The sequence below is a fragment of the Polypterus senegalus genome, chromosome 1, assembly GCF_016835505.1.
Source record: "Polypterus senegalus isolate Bchr_013 chromosome 1, ASM1683550v1, whole genome shotgun sequence".
NCBI lineage: Eukaryota > Metazoa > Chordata > Cladistia > Polypteriformes > Polypteridae > Polypterus > Polypterus senegalus.
In genome coordinates, this window is record NC_053154.1 from 265204382 (window position 1) to 265223002 (window position 18621).

The 18621-nt window shown below is 37.2% G+C and overlaps 1 protein-coding gene across 1 annotated transcript; it reads left to right on the plus strand.

The window, feature by feature from the left end:
* Positions 1–796: 796 nt before the first annotated feature.
* Positions 797–4863, plus strand: znf503 (zinc finger protein 503). Its single transcript, XM_039773245.1, has 2 exons — positions 797–2236; positions 2810–4863. Exons 1-2 carry the CDS (start codon positions 1982–1984, stop codon positions 4262–4264), a joined length of 1710 nt encoding a protein of 569 aa, XP_039629179.1. The 5' UTR covers positions 797–1981; the 3' UTR covers positions 4265–4863.
* Positions 4864–18621: the final 13758 nt, after the last annotated feature.

The window sequence follows — 18621 nt, forward strand, 5'->3', positions numbered from 1 at the left end:
AACAATGCACTTTGCGACATCAAAAGAGAACACGAGGGTCCTGTTAGCTGTAAACACAGATTACAGACTGCGCCTAGAATAAAGGACAAACGAGGAAACCGCCGCAGAGGGGGAAAAAAGATCGGACACAAGATAAGACTTTTCCGTTGGGATCTTTTAGCAACTCAATGCCTCTTTAGATCACTGCTCTCCTAATCAGTATTTAATATTTCTAAGTCAACGACGAACAAGGGAAAAGTGTCATTTAACATGTGCATATATTTAATATTTGAAAACATGCAAATGGCACGAAATTCAGGTATGTATGTATGTATGCCAGTCATTTGCGGTAACCGAAGTGCATCTTCCTTTTGTTGCCATACAAATTGAATTTACTCAGAGAGCGATTTATTTCCTTAAATTGAATGGCTCTTTTCAAAAGAGCCGTCTTTTTTCTTCTCTCCTTTTTTTTCTTCCAGTCACACCAGGCTTGTAATCAGCAACAAAAGCTGACATAAATCAAGACCGGATTGACAGGGGCTGACAAATAACTGATTGATTGCGGTCGAGTAGAATTGACAGTTGACGGAGGGGTGGAGATAGATATAGCAGGAAGGGAGGTGTATATGTAATATTGAAAACATGCGACATCCACATCCCTCTATCTCTGCATTGGTTCTCTCCTGTCAACGCATGCCTGATTGGAGAATTTAAACACTAAACAAGAAGAGGGTTGATCTTATGTTTGGCGTGAACAAGTTTTTAAAAGGGGCACCATTTAGGCAGAGTGCATTTTTATTTTTTACGCATTGGGACTTGCAGCAAGAAGATAGAAATAAACAAAAAGCCCCGCCTTTCTCGATTGGAGCGGAACCAGTGTGTTTACCATCCAGTGTGAAACTAAATTATTTCATACTCTTTTCTGAATGCAATTGTGTCCGTCCTGTTTTTTTTAAGACAAACGGTTAATCACGAAAACAGCCCATTATAACGGCGCTGGTAAATATGCTCTTTTTTGTAATGCGGTACTCGTTATGATTAGAGCACAGCGCGTAGAAAACCGGAGAACAGTCCGCCAGCGACATTCACAGCAGCAATCGTCACCAAATCCGAGTAAATCATGTCACGCCACTAAAAGAATTCGCTTTTGTTAACTGAAACCCTTCTAGTAAGAAAGCCTCATTTATGCGAAGTCAGGAGCACTCATTAAACGCTCTAATCTACTGGGCCAGAGAGAAAGAAAAAGAGAGCTCGCGGAAGATTGCATTTAGTAAAACACACGATTATGAAAAGAAAGTACGATGAAAGAAAAATAAGCAACCCGCCTACAAATAATTCATCGCGTGTATACTCGTGTTTCTTTAACTGTTTATAAAATTAAATCGTGCACAGGCGGCTTTTCCAAAATTTGCACTCTTAATCACAATTGTTAATTATATACGCATTATCAAGAGTAAAAATTGGCGCGACTGTTTACTGCAGCTCTCCGACATTAAACGTTGTTAAGGATCACACTGTAGTTAAGGAGTACATAAGAAACAAAATATTTATGCATCCCTCCCTTCCTCACACACCTCCTCCAAGAGAACAAAATAGAAGACTTCACAAAAAAGGAACGTCACATCCCCTTGACCCTCCAATCACCTCGGGGTCCCATTTGATTGGAAGGCGGCAAAGGCTTTAATCTCGGACTAATTCAGCTGCTTTTGAAGTGAGTTTTTCTGCCAGATCTTGGGTTGGGAGGAGTACTGTAAGGATCTGCTGGAAGGCGCGCAGCGAAAGCAGCCAATGTTGCAGACACAGCTTGAAACCTGCGAGAGCCTCGCTTCCGTCTGCTGGCTGCACCCTTCTGCTTGAGGATTACACCCGTTCCATTTACCGAGGACTGTTTATCCTATTGTCTTTTCTCCTCCCATCTTTGCTTGTTTTCTTTTTAATGATGAAAATCGTATGCCTAGCCATCTGATCAATGAATTTTTAACATTTTGTTGAGAATTGGGTCATGATCACATCGCCCTCGGTGTCTGCTCTCAGAAATAGTAACTCCAGTCCAGCCTCGGAAAGCAGCGGTTCAGGGAAGTGCGCCTCCACCAGTATCAACAAACCCTTTCTCCACTCAGTCCCTCCTTCGGATCCGCACAGACAGGCTAATCGTCTTCCTATCAAGATTTTGAAAATGCTGACCGCACGAACGGGACACATTTTGCACCCCGAATATCTACAGCCTCTACCATCGACTCCGATTAGTCCCATTGAGGTAAGATTTTTTTTTTTTTTTTGTGGCGATTTAACGTTATGTTCGTTAAAGTAATGTATTGTAAAATTGTATTTCGTTTTATTTAGGGGTTACCCAAACCGCACATAGGATGACTTATCTGTAAATATAGAACGTGCTATTATGTATGAATGTGTTCATTTATGAATATCGCAGACCTTTTTTACACTGAAAACCACAGATTACGCAATCGTAAAGTTTATTATTTTTTATTCGAATATGTAGAATCCGAGGCTTGCTTTGTACACATGTACTTATTTTTACGTGAAGGGCAAAAGTATAAAAAAGTATAAATCCGATTTTAACACACGTCATTACGTTATGCATTTTAAAGTTAGAGGGAAGGGTAGTTGCTAATCTCTGGTACGAAAAGTCCAAAATTCTGTATTTATAGCGTAATCCTTTCATTGCAGCGATTATATCAAGTGAAATAAAACGCGTGACTTTATAAAATGTGATTTTGGCCTGTGAAAGAATCCTGATGTGGTTATTTACAGATTAAATTTATACAAGTAAATTGATTTATTTTTTCCTCTTTTTTTCCATTCCTCGCAGTTGGATGCCAAGAAAAGTCCGCTGGCCCTCTTGGCTCAAACGTGCTCACAAATCGGTAAACCAGATCCTCCACCGTCATCCAAACTCTCGTCGGTAACGTCTAATGGATCTAGTGACAAAGACGCCAAGTCCGGCCCTTTGAAACTGAGCGACATCGGAGTGGAAGACAAATCGAGTTTCAAACCCTACTCCAAGCCATCTGAGAAGAAGGACTCGGCCTCCGGTGTTTCGGGCGGAGAGAAATCTGGTTTTCGTGTGCCTAGCGCCACCTGCCAGCCGTTTACTCCAAGGACAGGCAGCCCGAATTCCAGCTCTTCTGCGTCCCCCCTGCCTTCCGAGGGCAAACCGGGAGACGGACAGGAAAAAAAAGACTCGGATTCAAACAAAAACAGCTCAACGGAAGGGTCGGGGACCACCAGCATTAGTCATAGCAGAATAAGCGTGAGTTGTGCTGGAATAAACGTGGAAGTGAACCAGCATCAGGAAACTACTTCAGGATCAAAGCCCGCTACATCAGACTCTTCAGCCGTGTCTTCGGCCTCCTCTGTGTCGGTACTAGGCTCTGGTCTCGTAGCTCCGGTTTCCCCGTATAAGCCAGGCCAGACAGTGTTTCCTCTTCCGCCGGCTGGCATGTCATACCCTGGGACACTGGCTGGGGCCTACGCCGGTTATCCTCCTCAGTTTCTGCCACATGGAGTGACTTTAGACCCAACTAAGTCTAGTAGCCTAGTCAATGCACAGCTGGCGGCGGCTAGTTCACTCGGCTGCAGCAAGGCCGGATCCAGCCCGTTAGCGGGGGCCTCTCCGCCTTCAATCATGTCCGCTAGTCTTTGCAGAGACCCTTACTGTTTGAGCTACCACTGTGCGAGCCACCTGGCCGGGGCCGCCAGTGCATCGTGTACGCACGAGTCTGCTGCTGCGGCTGCTCTCAAATCTGGATACCCTCTCGTGTACCCGACTCACCCACTGCACACTGTGCACTCTTCGCCCCCTTCCTTTGCAGGACATCCTTTGTACCCATATGGCTTCATGCTGCCCAATGACCCCTTGCCGCACGTCTGCAATTGGGTGTCGGCCAACGGACCCTGCGATAAGCGTTTTTCTTCATCGGAAGAACTCCTGAACCATTTGCGGACCCACACCGCATTCACGGGAACAGAGAAACTAATGGCAGGCTACCCCAGCTCCTCGTCCCTGGCCAGTGCCGCTGCAGCTGCCATGGCTTGCCACATGCATATGCCTCCGACGGGAGCTCCGGGGAGTCCCAGCACATTGGCACTCAGGAGTCCTCACCATGCTTTGGGGCTCAGCAGTCGCTATCACCCATATTCAAAGAGCCCTTTGCCAACTCCGGGCGCTCCAGTGCCAGTGCCTGCAGCCACGGGACCCTATTACTCTCCTTATGCACTGTATGGACAAAGACTGACCACAGCATCAGCTTTGGGATATCAGTAAAAAGAAAAAAAGTGGGCGGGAAAGACTAACTTAAAATTTATATTAAATACAAATATAAAAACTTTTATATTTACTGTCCACTTAAGGACTGGATCCGTGGACACTGTATTTATTTATGTTAGCTTCAAGCGGGACAATAAACTCAAAAGTGCATTACTTCTTAAACTGACTCGATAGGTAAAGTGAAACATCCATGGTAGAATATTAATGAAATAGTTATTTTTTTTCTTTTGATGTTTATTTGAAATTGCTATGATTGTATTGTACGTTCTTATTTAATGTCTCATTGGAAGAAACGGAAATTTACATGCATGTTTGTTACTAAAAATCCCAACTTGTCAGTATAATTTTAAATTGCAATTATTTTTAAGGTGTATACCATGGAAAGAGAATTGGTATTTTTTGTATGTATTCTGGAAAAATAAGAAACAATTCTATTCCAAAAATCTTTCGTCTTTTTTTTTTTTTTAAACTGGTTTATAAAGAAAATGTGCCTCTCCTAAAGCCAAAAAAGTGGATTGCTGTGTATGCCAATATATGAACAAGATGTATCCATATAATGAACATGTACTTGAAAATATTAACGTTAAAAAACAATATTCAGGATTTTTCTCCACTTATTCTGATCTGTATTTTTTTCCTTTGGGTGGAAGAATAAAACGAGTCCGTGTTGCTATCCGTCAGTATTATCGTAATGATTATACGCATTCTTTTCATCACTTTAAACTTTAGTACTCTCCTCTGTTTTATTCCAGTGTGAGTTTCTTGCCCGTGATTTCCTTTTATTCGTCGTTCAGTACTTTTAGAGAAAACAACTGTTTTTATGAAAACATCTATATGCTAATTTTACAGAAAGGTAAAAACGTGTCCTCGTTCATTTAATTCCGATTGCTACTTTAAGTATGTTTAATTGCTGTGAAAGCAGTTATAGATTTTACATTTGACTCTGTTAATAAGAATTAAGACCCCAATTACGCTATATTACATTATTTCTAGCTTGTTTTTGCCAAAGGTGTATTTAAATTAATTACACATACCGGAATTAAAAATAAATAAAATGAGAACGCGTTTAGAAACTTTTCTGGAAAATAATTATTTACAATTTTTTTAAATGGTTATCGTGTCCGTTAAAAATGGTCAACAGGACTGATAAACCTTTTTATTTTTAAGAAAATCTCACACTTCATTTTGCTATGGATACACTTTTTTATGGGAGGAGAAAAAAGGTTCAGACTAATTAAGGAGATGTTAATTAAAATGTCTCAATTCTTCATTATGCCAAAAGAAAATAAAACGCTTTCCACGGAATTCCAAACAAAGTACAAAAAGAACAGGTTCACTGAGCCTTTCAGTTTCAACGACGTTATGTTTTAAAAGTTCCTGTTGTAAAATATCCAAGAGGAGAACATTTCATTCTACAGTCTGTGGAAATACTTCAATGTGCTCGCGTATGTTTTATGTAATTAATGGACGTGGACAAATCAACTCAAAATCTTATTGTGCTTCTCTGTTTCATAGAATCCTGTTCATTGCTTTATATTACGTTCTTAGAGTGCTTTTACAATATAATGTGCCTGTTTAAATTGTATTATTCACAACACACCAGAGCGTCGATTTTATTTAAAATGAAATAGATTTCAAAATATTGGTAAGTCATGTTTAACCATGATGCTAGAACGTCCATATTAAAATGAAACGCGTTTCAAAACACAGTGTGTTGCACTACACAAGCAGACAGATACATTTAAAAAAATATATTGAATGTGGGACTGCAGTACGTGTTTTGAAGAAGAATTAAAGTTAGTCTTTAATGGTAAGCAGCAGTCTGTAGCTGCCGACTAATTTTTCCCCCAATATTGTAAACATAACCAAGTTGTTTCTCTTATTTGCAAAGCAACTGGAGGAGGATATGAATCTGATTCGGCTTACTGCTTCTTACGGACTTTAAACAATGACACTGGAATTTGAGATCCATGTGGATTTACAGTACATTCCGATGCTATTTAGGAATAAGCCATTTACTTCATTTGTAGTTAACATTCAAGAACTTTGTCGAAAACGGAAACCATATTTACCACCTATAAACACAGTTTAAATAAAGGTCCACTCAAGCAGTGGGAATATAGTTGTTATTTAAAAAATTACATCTTTAAGGAAATGCAAGTCCAACGGAGCGACTGCAGACACCACGTCCTTTCTTTTTGCTCTGTTCGGAAGTAAAGAGAAAATAATTCGATTTTTGAATTCGAAGCCGAGCGAACATTTGACAAAGTCAGCACTGCGCATTCACCAGTTGGTAAAACTGTCCGCAGCCCATCGTACTCTGTATCACCTTTTTTGACGTTTAAACTTTTTTTTTCTTCTTCTTTTTGCGCAGTATTTATAACACGCTGTCAAAGTGTTGAGTAGTGGTTTAGTAATACAATTTCTTGGATAACGTTTTAAATTACTATTTGGTTATATAAATGTCTTTATAGTTCATTGGATTTTCTCAATGACTTTTTTATCTCTTACTTTAGAAGCCAACTAATCAGATTTTGATCCTCTAAACTTTTACTAACGATGATCGCACCTGTATTTTCACTGAATGGTGATCATCTTTATTTACTCTCATGGAAACTTTTTGCTTGTGTCCAGAAATTCATTACCAATTTACAGATTCATCGCAGAATTTAATGTAAAATCATAAGGTGTCAGTTGTTAGAGTGTCTTATTATTGTACACCTTCTTATTGTCTGTCGAGGCAAATACAACTGAGCCAAGATAACAACATGACAGCGGAAATGGAAGTGTTGAAAGTTTGCACAAAAAGTAGGTGTAGTATTAAAAAGGTTTTACTGCTCCTGTCCTCGGGTCAAATTTACGTGCTGTTATTTATATATTGAAATATATAGTTTAACACTTACATGGAGTTCTGATTGAGTAATACGTTGTAGGAAAAGCTCCATTTATTTAAAAATGTGTATTTCTAAAAGACGCTTAAATAATCTTTTGACTTGATATTAATTTAATGTCAACAGTCACAAAATGTCTGAGGTACCCACATCGGCACTGACAGGCTGTTAATGAATTTACACCATCCGTCTTGTACAAAAAAAGGAACACTCCAGATCAACACCTTTTCATCACAGTCGTTTTTCGCACGTTTTGCGGGGCAAAGAAATCTGCATCTTTTACCAATATTTTTAAAATCAGAAATTAAAGAGGGACAGCTACCGACAATGAGGCACGTGAACTTTTTGTGGTAGACGAAACGCTGGCTTTATAGTGGATCCGTTATATCTTTTATATTGAAAACGAAAAAATAAAAATGAAAAAGGAATGCTACCCACTGTTGTAATTTATATATATTGCATATTTTCGTTAAAAAATAATAGCACATAGACATACGCATGTTACTTCAACGAGATTAATAACGGGGTTTAAACTATAGAAGATTCCAAAAATGACAAATTAGAAAGGTCTAAAAATCAAAAAAATATCTAAACTGTAATTGGCTCTACTAGTGTCTGAAGTCAACCGACATATCTGAATGATAGTTTATATATTTTTTTAAAATATAACTGACACAAACTGTGATTCACGGCGACACTTCTTCAGAAATGCAAAAATCCGTCATCCTTTTGTGATAGCCTGAAAAGCGATTTTTTCCCCCATTTTAAATGCTTAAAAAAGCCGTGGTGTATTTTCTCATCTTCTGATGAACTAAAGAAAACCTGACAGTCCTGTCATCTGTCTTCAACGTCACTTCAAGAAAAGGAGTAATGATAACAGATCTGCATAAAGACGCCTACTGAAATACTAGACACGTCAAAAAAGGGACTACCGCATAAAAGAAGAAGAAAAATTAATCTTAACTTTCTCTTCCTGCCTGGAAAGGATAAAATAAATCGCTTAAAAATGTCTGGATCAACAGTCTTTTCAATGCTACTTTTCGCACGTCTGAGCGTTTTAAAGCACTTTACTCGGCTGGTTGGTGTTCGATAGGTTGTGAGGTGCTCTGCAGAAGTGACACGGTCCCCTTAAGTCAAGGTATTGTAAGAGACAGTTTTAAGCAGCAAATACACTGAACATCCCAATCCCCTTAACTCGATCGTCCAGTATTTTGAGTCTAGCAGTCTTCCAAAGCAAACCTTGCCGAAAGTGTCATTTTTACCAGGTGACGCTCAATGCACAGTTAAATGAAGTTTGCCTCACTTTACCTGTCATTCTACAGAGCCGAGTACAAACGCGAAGCACTAGACGGCGCTGCGAAGTCCTCACTTTAAAATGAAAATGTTTTCTCCAGCTGGCAACGCTAAAGCCCGATTATAAACTGAATCCTTATAGCCTGCACCTGAATTATTTTAGCATTGGAATTTTGGAAAAGGATGTGGTATATACTACTCTCTCCTAGAAATCATACCTATATTTTATTCCTGATAATATAAAATTTAAAATCTGTGTTTGTTTTTAAACGTGTATTCATCGGGTTACGTTTAAATTCGGAAGAGTAGTACACTTAATATTTCCTCTCAATATGTAAAGTCAGTAAATCATTTTAAATTATATGCGCCGTATTATAAGTAAAAATATTCATGTTGCATTTCATGTGTATATATTACATTATTACTCTATGGAAAATCTGAAAGAATGTCTTTTTATTTTATTGTGAAACAGCGGCATAAAGTCCAAACCTATAGGCTACATTTTTGACACGTTACAGATCATATCTTATATTCATTTAAAATATGTTTTGGTTTATGTTTTCCTGATTTATTTTTGATTTTGAAGCTGGAATCGCCTACCACATTTTTTTTTTAACATTTACCGCATCTACATCGAGAAATTAAAACTTAAATTAGAATGTTAAAAAATTCTGTAGTAATACTTTTAGCTGACAAATAGTTTAATAGCAGCGACTGGTAGTTGAATTTGGCGTTTTCTTCAACTATTTTAACATACTGCTGCGGCATTTGTTTTACAAATTTCCTTATTTGAAGTAAAAACATATCGAAGTCCGTGCAGCTCTCAGGCCCCCATATACAATGCTGTATACGTCGTCAAGAATAGTATACGTATACTGTACAGTACGGGGATAAAGTAGGGGCAGCCTGACAGGCCGACAGTAATCTTACCTTTTAGCACTGTGATTTAGTACATTTACTTAGCACAATTACATTGCAAATGAAAGAACTGTAACTACACATTTCACTAAAATTAAATAATACTCTCTTCTATTTAAAATGTGTTTTTATAGCAATTATTTTAAAACTGAATTTTGTATAGTAGTGGGCATATTTATTAATCACTTCCCATCATCTTCAAATGCATTTAATTTAGTACTTGAAGCAATTCTAACAAAGAAACAAAGACCTGCAGAAATTAACAAAGATGTCAATTTTTTCAACGCGGTATGCCACAATTGAAAAATATTGCGTGTCACGACAGATTACTTCTTAATGACAGAAAAAAATGTACTTTTGTCTTTAAGTCTTGCCAATCTTATCATATTTTTCAAAGCACAATTAAAATCTCTTCTTTGTAAATTATAATGTAAACAATTCACAAAACCTGATTCCTTTAAATATTTAATTAACATTTTAACTATTGAATTGATAGATAGATAGCTATATAAATAGATAGAATCCTTACGTTTGTCATAATTTATTTATAAAACATTAACATATAAAACTTTAAAATATTAATTAGTTAATGTTATACATATTAATTAATTATTAAACAGTGGAAAATACTATTAAAGTATATCAAATCAAATCGAAATAAAAAAATCGACTGGAATTTAAGATGTATACATTAATATTACATTAAAAGATCTATCTATCTATCTATCTATCTAGCGGTGTGATGTCAGAAATTCTACAGTAAGTCAATGTGTATTCATATCTGAACTGAACACAGAAGATTAGCATTTCAGTGCTTTTATCAACATGTTGCAACATCACATTGACCCAGTTTTAGTCATTTCAAACAATCAAAATAAAATTTCATCAAGGGTAGTCTGACCATTCTCTAGGATTTCTAAATTCTTGCCCTGACTTTAACTTTACTGTCAGGCCGGCCCTCTATTGCTTGCATGGAAAGGCTTCGGCAAAGTTCACTTCAACAACTGGCCTGAGTGTTTTAAATTGGGCAGGCCTAGAGAGATGTGTGAAATCCCAGCTGTGCTCTTCAAACCAATCGCTGACCCTACTGAATCAATGAATAGAGGCTTTGTTCTCTTGGTAATACATGTCCCCATCAAGACAGAAATGATGCATTGCAGACGAATTACATTCACTGTGATATTCAGGATAGACTGCCAAGTAACCTTAGGCTGACCCAAGGACAAGGCTTTGAAAGATGAATGATCCCCTTTGCCTGAGAAAACCCTCCAACAGTGGGCAGACTTCATATTTAAGAAGGATACATGCAGAAGGGTAATCACCTTGCAGCTAACAATTATTTCGGATGGCTGTCATTTTCAGAGCGGAACTTGAACCTAAAGAATATGAAAATTTTTTCTTGTATTGAACACTTCGCATGACAGCAATGTGTGTAAATAAACTGAATATACCCCACCTTATACATAAAGTATTTGCACATATTCTTAATTGTATTGGGAATCATTGCCTGATATTAAGACCATGAAGTGTTTTATAATGCACAGTAATCCAGAGTTTAGTAATTTGCCAGTATTCATCTACCAATTTTTGCTCTTGCAAAGTCAGAGTATGTACTCTGAAAAAGGTGCCAGTTTCTAAAATGCATATTTGCAGCATTCTTAAATCATTTGCAGTGTGACTGTTTATTACCTGAGTGCTTTCATTAAAAGCTGCCTGTTCATGAAGTGACTAGAAATGGTCTAAATTCCATGTGTTTTAGTTATATACTGCATGTTTCTTTATAAATACAGTATAATAAAGCATTTAAATGCATAGATAGCTTATAAATATGTTCAAACAATGTAAGAGACCATAAAAATTGTTCAGATAGGTACTTTTAGCAAGTGTTCTTTTTTCTCATAAGAGCAACAAGCATCATTTTAGAAAATTCTATTTACTTTTGAAAATGGCAGATTGCAAAATAATGGGCAGTAAACCAAAGTTATTAAAATTGACATGCTAGATAGCTGGATATTTACATTTTTTAGCACTATATTTAGCTTTATTGCCTAAGTATAGTAGTTCCATCCATGTTGTAGACCTGTTTCTGACCTGGTATAGAGCAATGAAGTTTAACAAATAAGAGAAGAAAAATGAATTTTGCATTTACAGGAAATTAACAATTTAATTTAACAAAAGAAAAACTGGTTGTGGTGAGAATTTTTGAACATGTAGAGTTTAAGTAGTCCCATCATGAAATATTAGAAGTCTAATACAGCTTACCATTTAACTATTTTTAATGTAAAATTAAGCATGAATAAAATGAAAGTGAAAGGTTATATTTTATTTTACACTGTCTATACTGACATCTGTTATTATGGAAATACATCAGCAAATGTTTCAGCTACTGGAATTAGCTGTTATTTATTTTTACTGCTATTAACACTACTTTTATTACTGCTGCTAATAATAATCATTCTTATGTCCAAAAGCTCGTGGCGAATGAATGGCCTACTCACTCAGCCTCATTTTTAACAGACCAGCTCTCAGCTGGAGGAGGAAATTACAGATTTTTCTAAGACGTCTGGTCAAGTCACTGTATGACAGTTTTGATTAATAATGGGGCCCCAGTCTTTTCAAGATTAAAAAGCAGCCCTGGAAGACCATTGAGCGTCAAAGCTGAGCACTTTGGTATTTTCATTTTCTTGGACAGCTTCCACGCTTATATTCATGACTGTTCTGGAAATGTGCATAGACACTATCAGTGTTCTGCTCATCCTAAATTCATAGTTTGTGTTCCATGCAACCTGGTGGGACACAGTGAAAGTGGAATGCCTCTTCATCACAGCACATCTTTGATTAGGTGTGTGGTGTCTTCTCCCACGGAACTGTAAATATGGCAACATGTAATTACATAACATTTTCAAATAAGCCTAATCCAGTTTATGGGGGGTAGCACACATACTCACTAGAAAAGAATGCATCAAATTGATTTTATGCTATTATGTGGTAATTTCAGGACTGAAATAAAGCCCAATGATCATTCGTGGCACACAAGTTAGTTCTCCAGATAGCAAATGAAGAATATAATACTACTGCAAGAGTAAAAATGGTAACTTTGTGGTAAGAGGAGAACAGTATTGCAGATTCAAACCACCAAACACAATTGGGTTCCATTCTACTGTATTAGTTGTTACAGGCATTTTGGAATGAATCCATAAAAGTAAATGTGTTCCAACTGAATGGTGTGTTTTCCAAGTTGGAGAAGCCTATTTACAATTTTCCTACCACTATCTCACCTAGACTTATAAAATTTCATGAACATAACTTATTTTTATACAAACTATAACAAATTGAAATACTTCATATGCAAACAAGAACCTGAGAGCCCCCCTTCCTGGCTACAAACATGCAAATAGTACCATCCATCCATTTTTTGGGCCCACTTTTTTCTTCCATGTAAATGGAAGTTTGGGGTTGGGGTCAAAAATTTGCCTTCAAATTAAGTTCAGATTCTGATTCTATAACGTTCAAAACATTGAGAAAAGTTGATTTTAACATGGTGTCTGTATGCGTATCTGTGAAAATTTTTGTACAATGATTACTTTAAAAAAAATCTGTCTTTTTCTAGCAAGTTGTATTCTATTTGTCTTGTTACGGTCTCCAGGACTATTGTTTTCTATCCAGTGTGGCCCCATGCTTCTCCCCATATCTTTCACAGACAGTTTGACCTATGTCCAATGATAACTGCTGTAGAAATTATTTCATTTAACATGGATTTTTTCAGTCTGCTCCATTTAGTCATGGGATCAGGACTATTGATTTACAAAATTTTTGCACAACTAACTTTTGAGATACATCATTTATCTAAATATATAAATGTACTCAGACACAAAGGCACATACAAGTGCATGTATGCCCCTAAATACACCCACACACACAAAGAAATGTATAAGTGAAGACAGCTGACAGCTTGTTTGCTCCACCAGAGCACCTGCTGGTTGATGAAGTGAAAGAAATGAAAACACAAACACACTCACACACACATACCACAATTGATCTGTAAAGATTGACATGCACAGAGACATTAAGCCAGTCCTGTACCAACCTATCTATACAGCTTGTTTACTTCATTTGATCCAACGTGTTTAGTTTTAAATGATGTACTATTTAAATTGTTCCCTTGATTTAATTTCTTGTTCATTTAACTCTAAATTTATTTTTGTACATAATAAAGATATCACTTAGTGTACTTGATTGCAATGTCATTGAATAGTACAATCATGTGTATGGTACTGAAAAATCTACCACTGAGTGATTTCCTGCGGTATCAGTGAAGTGAAAATTTATGGACCATTCCAAACTTTTTTTTTTTCATTATTGAGTCACAAAGAGGTGGAGCCAGTCTGAATACCATCAGTCACATGATAGAAGCTAACCCTGAATGAAACGCCAATCCACCTGAGGGCACATACAAGATCAATGAACTCATATTAAGTCCACCCTTGATTTATAATTATGAGGGCGGCATCACAATGATAGACTAATGATTTTAACTTGACTAACTTGTCTCTAAATGATATGTTGCTGTGACTTGTTCGGCCATTCAAAGGAAGTGTTGAGTGTCCTTCTTTATAACAAGACAATGTATTTCAGTGAGTGTTGATGAATGCCAAGTCAATTTCAAGCGCTTTGTCTTGCTGGTATTTTGGAATGGATAAAATACACTTGATAAGTACGCCATTGAGATTTTGGAATGCTTAATGATATAACTATGGGGTTTATGTGCATTTGAAAATATGACAAAGAACTGAACAGTCTTAATAAAAGTATGTCTCCAAGTTCTGACTTCAGTTTTGTAGTCAAGGCCCAACATTCAATAGATTAGATATTCCATTCTTCATTAAACTGAGTCTGACTGACCATGCTAGGAGAGCTTCACCTATTTGTTTTGGTTTGAAATTCATTTGGCCTTGTTGGTAGAGCCTGACCAAAATCTGGGTGACTGGACTGTCCTTGTTTAAAGGGGTTATGAGGCTGAAGGAATTGCAAGCAATTCAAGCAAAAGTGGATAGAGACTGGATGAGCTTAAGACTGTAAAGCTTTAAACACTAAGATGTTAAAGCTTAATTGGTTGAATGATTGTGTGTTATACTCCATCTTGTGTCTCCCTGTAATTTAAATATTTTGGTGTAATTATTTAACTATATATATATATAGATTTATATACAGTATAAATATAACTGTATTCATGGCATTTGTAGTCTGAATCACAATCTGATCGTATGGGTGGTTACCTACCAGGTAACGACTTGCTGACCAACCACAAGCGTTACCTGGTAGGTAACCACCCATTCAATCAGATTGTGATTCAGACTACGAATGCCATGAATGTAATTACACCGATCTACATACTGTCAAATAAACGAACCACACACAGTGGCGCAACGTAAGAGGCTTCGCCTCTGATGCTGTCGTTTGATTCCCGAGAGAGGGTGCAGTGAGTGTGTACACCTGATGAGCCCAGAATTGGGGCAAAACATGTGTCGCGTACTCTTTGTATTATTATTATTATAAATGGTATATTTATGGAAACTTTACAGCATTTTGATCAAATGATGTTTTTTTAAATGTGCTCTATATTAAAATTGATTTCACTTGACTTGCAAAGGGCCTATTACATTTTGCACCACCTTGTAGCATTTTTAATGACCAAGAACTTTACCTTTGCAGTGCAATGTGGGTCAAACAATACATTAAAAATCTAGCAGTATCAGATAATAATAAAACAATCCACCAGGACAAATTATAAAAGGAAACAAGAATATGGAAAAAAGGCGAAGTGTCACAATTTAATGGCCATTTTCCCAAGTTTTGCACATATACACTGAAGTGGCTTCCCAGACAGAGGCAGGAGTTGAGTTTTATGCGTGGAGAATTTTAGCCATGCCAAATAACTCTTTTGGTTTAACTCAACAGGCTCTTTAAACCACATGTCTGCTACAAACGACAATACAAAGTGTGTGTAACCATCAGAATTGCACCTGGCCTATGCAGCCAGGGAAGAATATCATTTGATGTGTCTTTCCGGTGGTTTCCAAATGACAACATGCATTTGAGCTTGTGACTATTTTCTTAATTATATGTCATTTTATTTAAATTTGCTTTTGGCTTGTGTAATCCTCACTTCTCTTAATTAAACTCGTTTTTTTTTTAAGTCTATGCTGGCAGCAATGGATGCAAGGCAGGGACCAGCACTAAGCTAGTTTGCTATTACTTACTACCAAAAAACAATGGCAAATTGTTTGGAATTAGAGTTATTAAAGTGCTGCTTTTCATATGCTTTGGGAAAATAAGAAGAGATATAAAAAATATTACTTATATAACATTTGATTTCACAAGACTGATGAATTACTGCTGTAATAAGAGACAACAACAGCCATAAAGGTTTGGGGAAACCATCCCTGTAAACTTGAGAAAGCGAATGGTTAGTGACAATCTTTACAGACTGGTGTCCAAAACAGAACTGAATATATTAGAAAGAAATGGCAGATTTATAGTCAAGGAGCAGGAAGAGGAGGGATCATTGGATCGTAACTAGAAATGATGTCATCAGACAGCGACTTCTTGGGAGGTGTAAATTATGCCATTAGGAAGAGCGTTCTTCTGATGGTCTGCAGAGAGAGAAAATAGGGAAGCATCAGAGGACAGCACCAACCCCTGGTTCTGCGGAGAGACGCTGCAGACTGTCTCCCATGTGCATGTGTGTGACACTGTGCATAATGTGTAAGTCATTCAGTAATTTAAATTGTAGTTGGAGAAACATCTTACTGTGTGACTATAGAGCAATTTTACTTTAGGACACTGTAAGTTAGACATTTGGTGCCAAAGAGCAGTCATCTTGTTCAGTTTTGATGATGCAGTTTAGAAGGTAATACAACAGACTCCCCATGATAATGTATCTTAAATACATGTATATACTAAACAACTGCTTTCTGTTATCAGGCTTGTGAGGGTAGTGAGAATTAGCATTAGACACACTAATATATAAAAGAATGGGCAAGCTAATTCAGCCATAGATACATATGTAGGAGGATGTAGATTTTATTTCATATTGCACCTTTCCACAGTGTTTTACAACAACATGGTGGCATAGTTGTTGTTGTTTTACAATTTTACAGTACCAAGAGACTGGGCCTGAATCCAAGGCGCAGACACTTCTGTTCAGAATTTGTGTGTTCTATCTGTGTTTTTTTTGTGCATTTTTCTTCAAATGTCCCCCCACATAGCAAAGGTATACAATTTGGATTAACTGGAAATAAACAAATTGTCCCATGTGCTTGACTGGAGCTTGAAATGGACTTACAAGCTTAGATAGACACTGACTCCTAAAGACTATGAACTGGATTAAGCTGTTACAAACAAAATATGTATATTTTTTAATTATATCTCTAGGAGTTCAAGAGAGTACCTTAAGCTCATGTCACATCACTTGACTTCTTGTCAGAGAGGATGTCAAACTTGTGTCATGGATGCCAAGCATGGGCTGGTGTTTCAGCCAGGATGAACCAAGTAGTATAATGGAAGAACAGGGGAGACCACCCACATGAATTATTTGCTCCTGCTGATACAATAGGTGGGCTTCAATGCCTGCATGGATACCTGCAGAGCAGGCTGAGAACTGCAGTCCTATGATACTGGTTTCCATGGGTGCCACCAGAGGGAGTTGCAAGGACAGAATGCCCCTACTTTAAGCAACTTCTACCTGACCTGGAAGTGCTTCTAGCATGCAGTGCTGAAGCACTGGAAGTACTCTGATGCTTCGCCTTTAGGAGTCAGAGTCGGAAGGTGGAGGATGAAGCTCACCTGAAGGAGTAGAAAAAGAAGAAGAAAGCAAAGGAGAGAAGATAATTGAGTTTGGGATCTTCTGTAAAAGATAAAAAGAAGTCTTGTTGAAGGAATATACTATAATAAATATTATTTGAACTGTGGGCTTGTGTTGGTGTTGGTGTGTATGAGGACTTGGGAGCTCAGTAGAACATGTCATATTACACTCCTAGTGATCTTGGGTTATGTCAATTTAGAAGATTACATAATGACTTTCCATATAGTTTCATATATTCAAAGTATTGCGTTTTTGCCCCCTTTCCTGACAGCCAATAATATGTTGCCTGACGGAGCTGATGCCCATGCAAAGACTTTTTTCAGGTACAGTGAGTTCAGCTGCAATCTGTGCCCTTTATTCTTTTTTTCATTCTGTCATGGTACATAAAGCACATGATATCAAACAAATGAGTCTCTCTTCTGTCTGTCAGGTCAAAACACAAGCATTCCTTATTCCTCATTGCTGTAATACATTCATTGTACTTATGAGTAAGCGTACACTGGTTGTCAACCCTAACATAAACACAAACCCACCCCTGCGACTGAAGACAAAATCAAAACTGTTCAGTTTTGTTAGAGCAACTTGAAGATTGATTGCACTGAGTCACTGAGTATGTCAAACTACATAACTGAAGTGCGCTGCAACTGCCTCTGACTCTGATTATGTAAATGAAAAGTGAAAGTTGTAATGGAACATAGCTTTAAAGCAGATGCAGGTGTTGAATTATTAGACTTGTGATTTAAAGTTCAATATTTTTGCCACTAGGCTGCTCTGCTGAATGTTAAATAAACATGTATACTCTTATATGACTGTCACAGTCACAAAGATGCCACATTTCATAGACATTAATAAAAATTAACAGAAAAATAAGACAAGAAACTAAATCACAGAATAATTCAAAACAAAAAGAATCTCACATTAAGTACCCAGTTTGGACCTGCCTACCTTTATTTCTGTTTGGTGGTAGCTGTTCCACTTATCTGTTTACTCAAAACACACATAATCTTCAAATCTGGTTACTGCTAACAGAGTGTCTCATAGTCATTGATCTAAGCCATGGGACCTCTGTATATGCTGTTTGCTAAAAATAATGGAGAGGAGTCACGACTCAGGTCAGTACTGTTGCCCAAACAGAGGCACTTTTAGTGAGTAGGACCTCATGATCCTACGTAACAAGAAGTATCTCACAAAAGCTTATCACCAAGTGGAGGTGATTTTTTGTATGTTTGAATTAAAATAAGAATAATAAAAATTTGGAAATATGCAAGATTGTGAATGTATTTGTCCCAGGAACAGCTTTTTTCATCTTCATTCATTCATTTTCTGAACTTTTTTATTTCAATACGGGATCATGGTTTAAGGCACAAGAGCCCACATTGGCAGAAAGT

Excerpts from the sequence above, each read along its gene's own strand:
- znf503 (XM_039773245.1), top strand. The coding sequence starts at position 1,982 with ATGATCACATCGCCCTCGGTGTCTGCTCTCAGAAATAGTAACTCCAGT. Across the intron at positions 2,237-2,809 it reads CTCCGATTAGTCCCATTGAG|TTGGATGCCAAGAAAAGTCC; the intron begins GTAAGATTTTTT and ends CATTCCTCGCAG.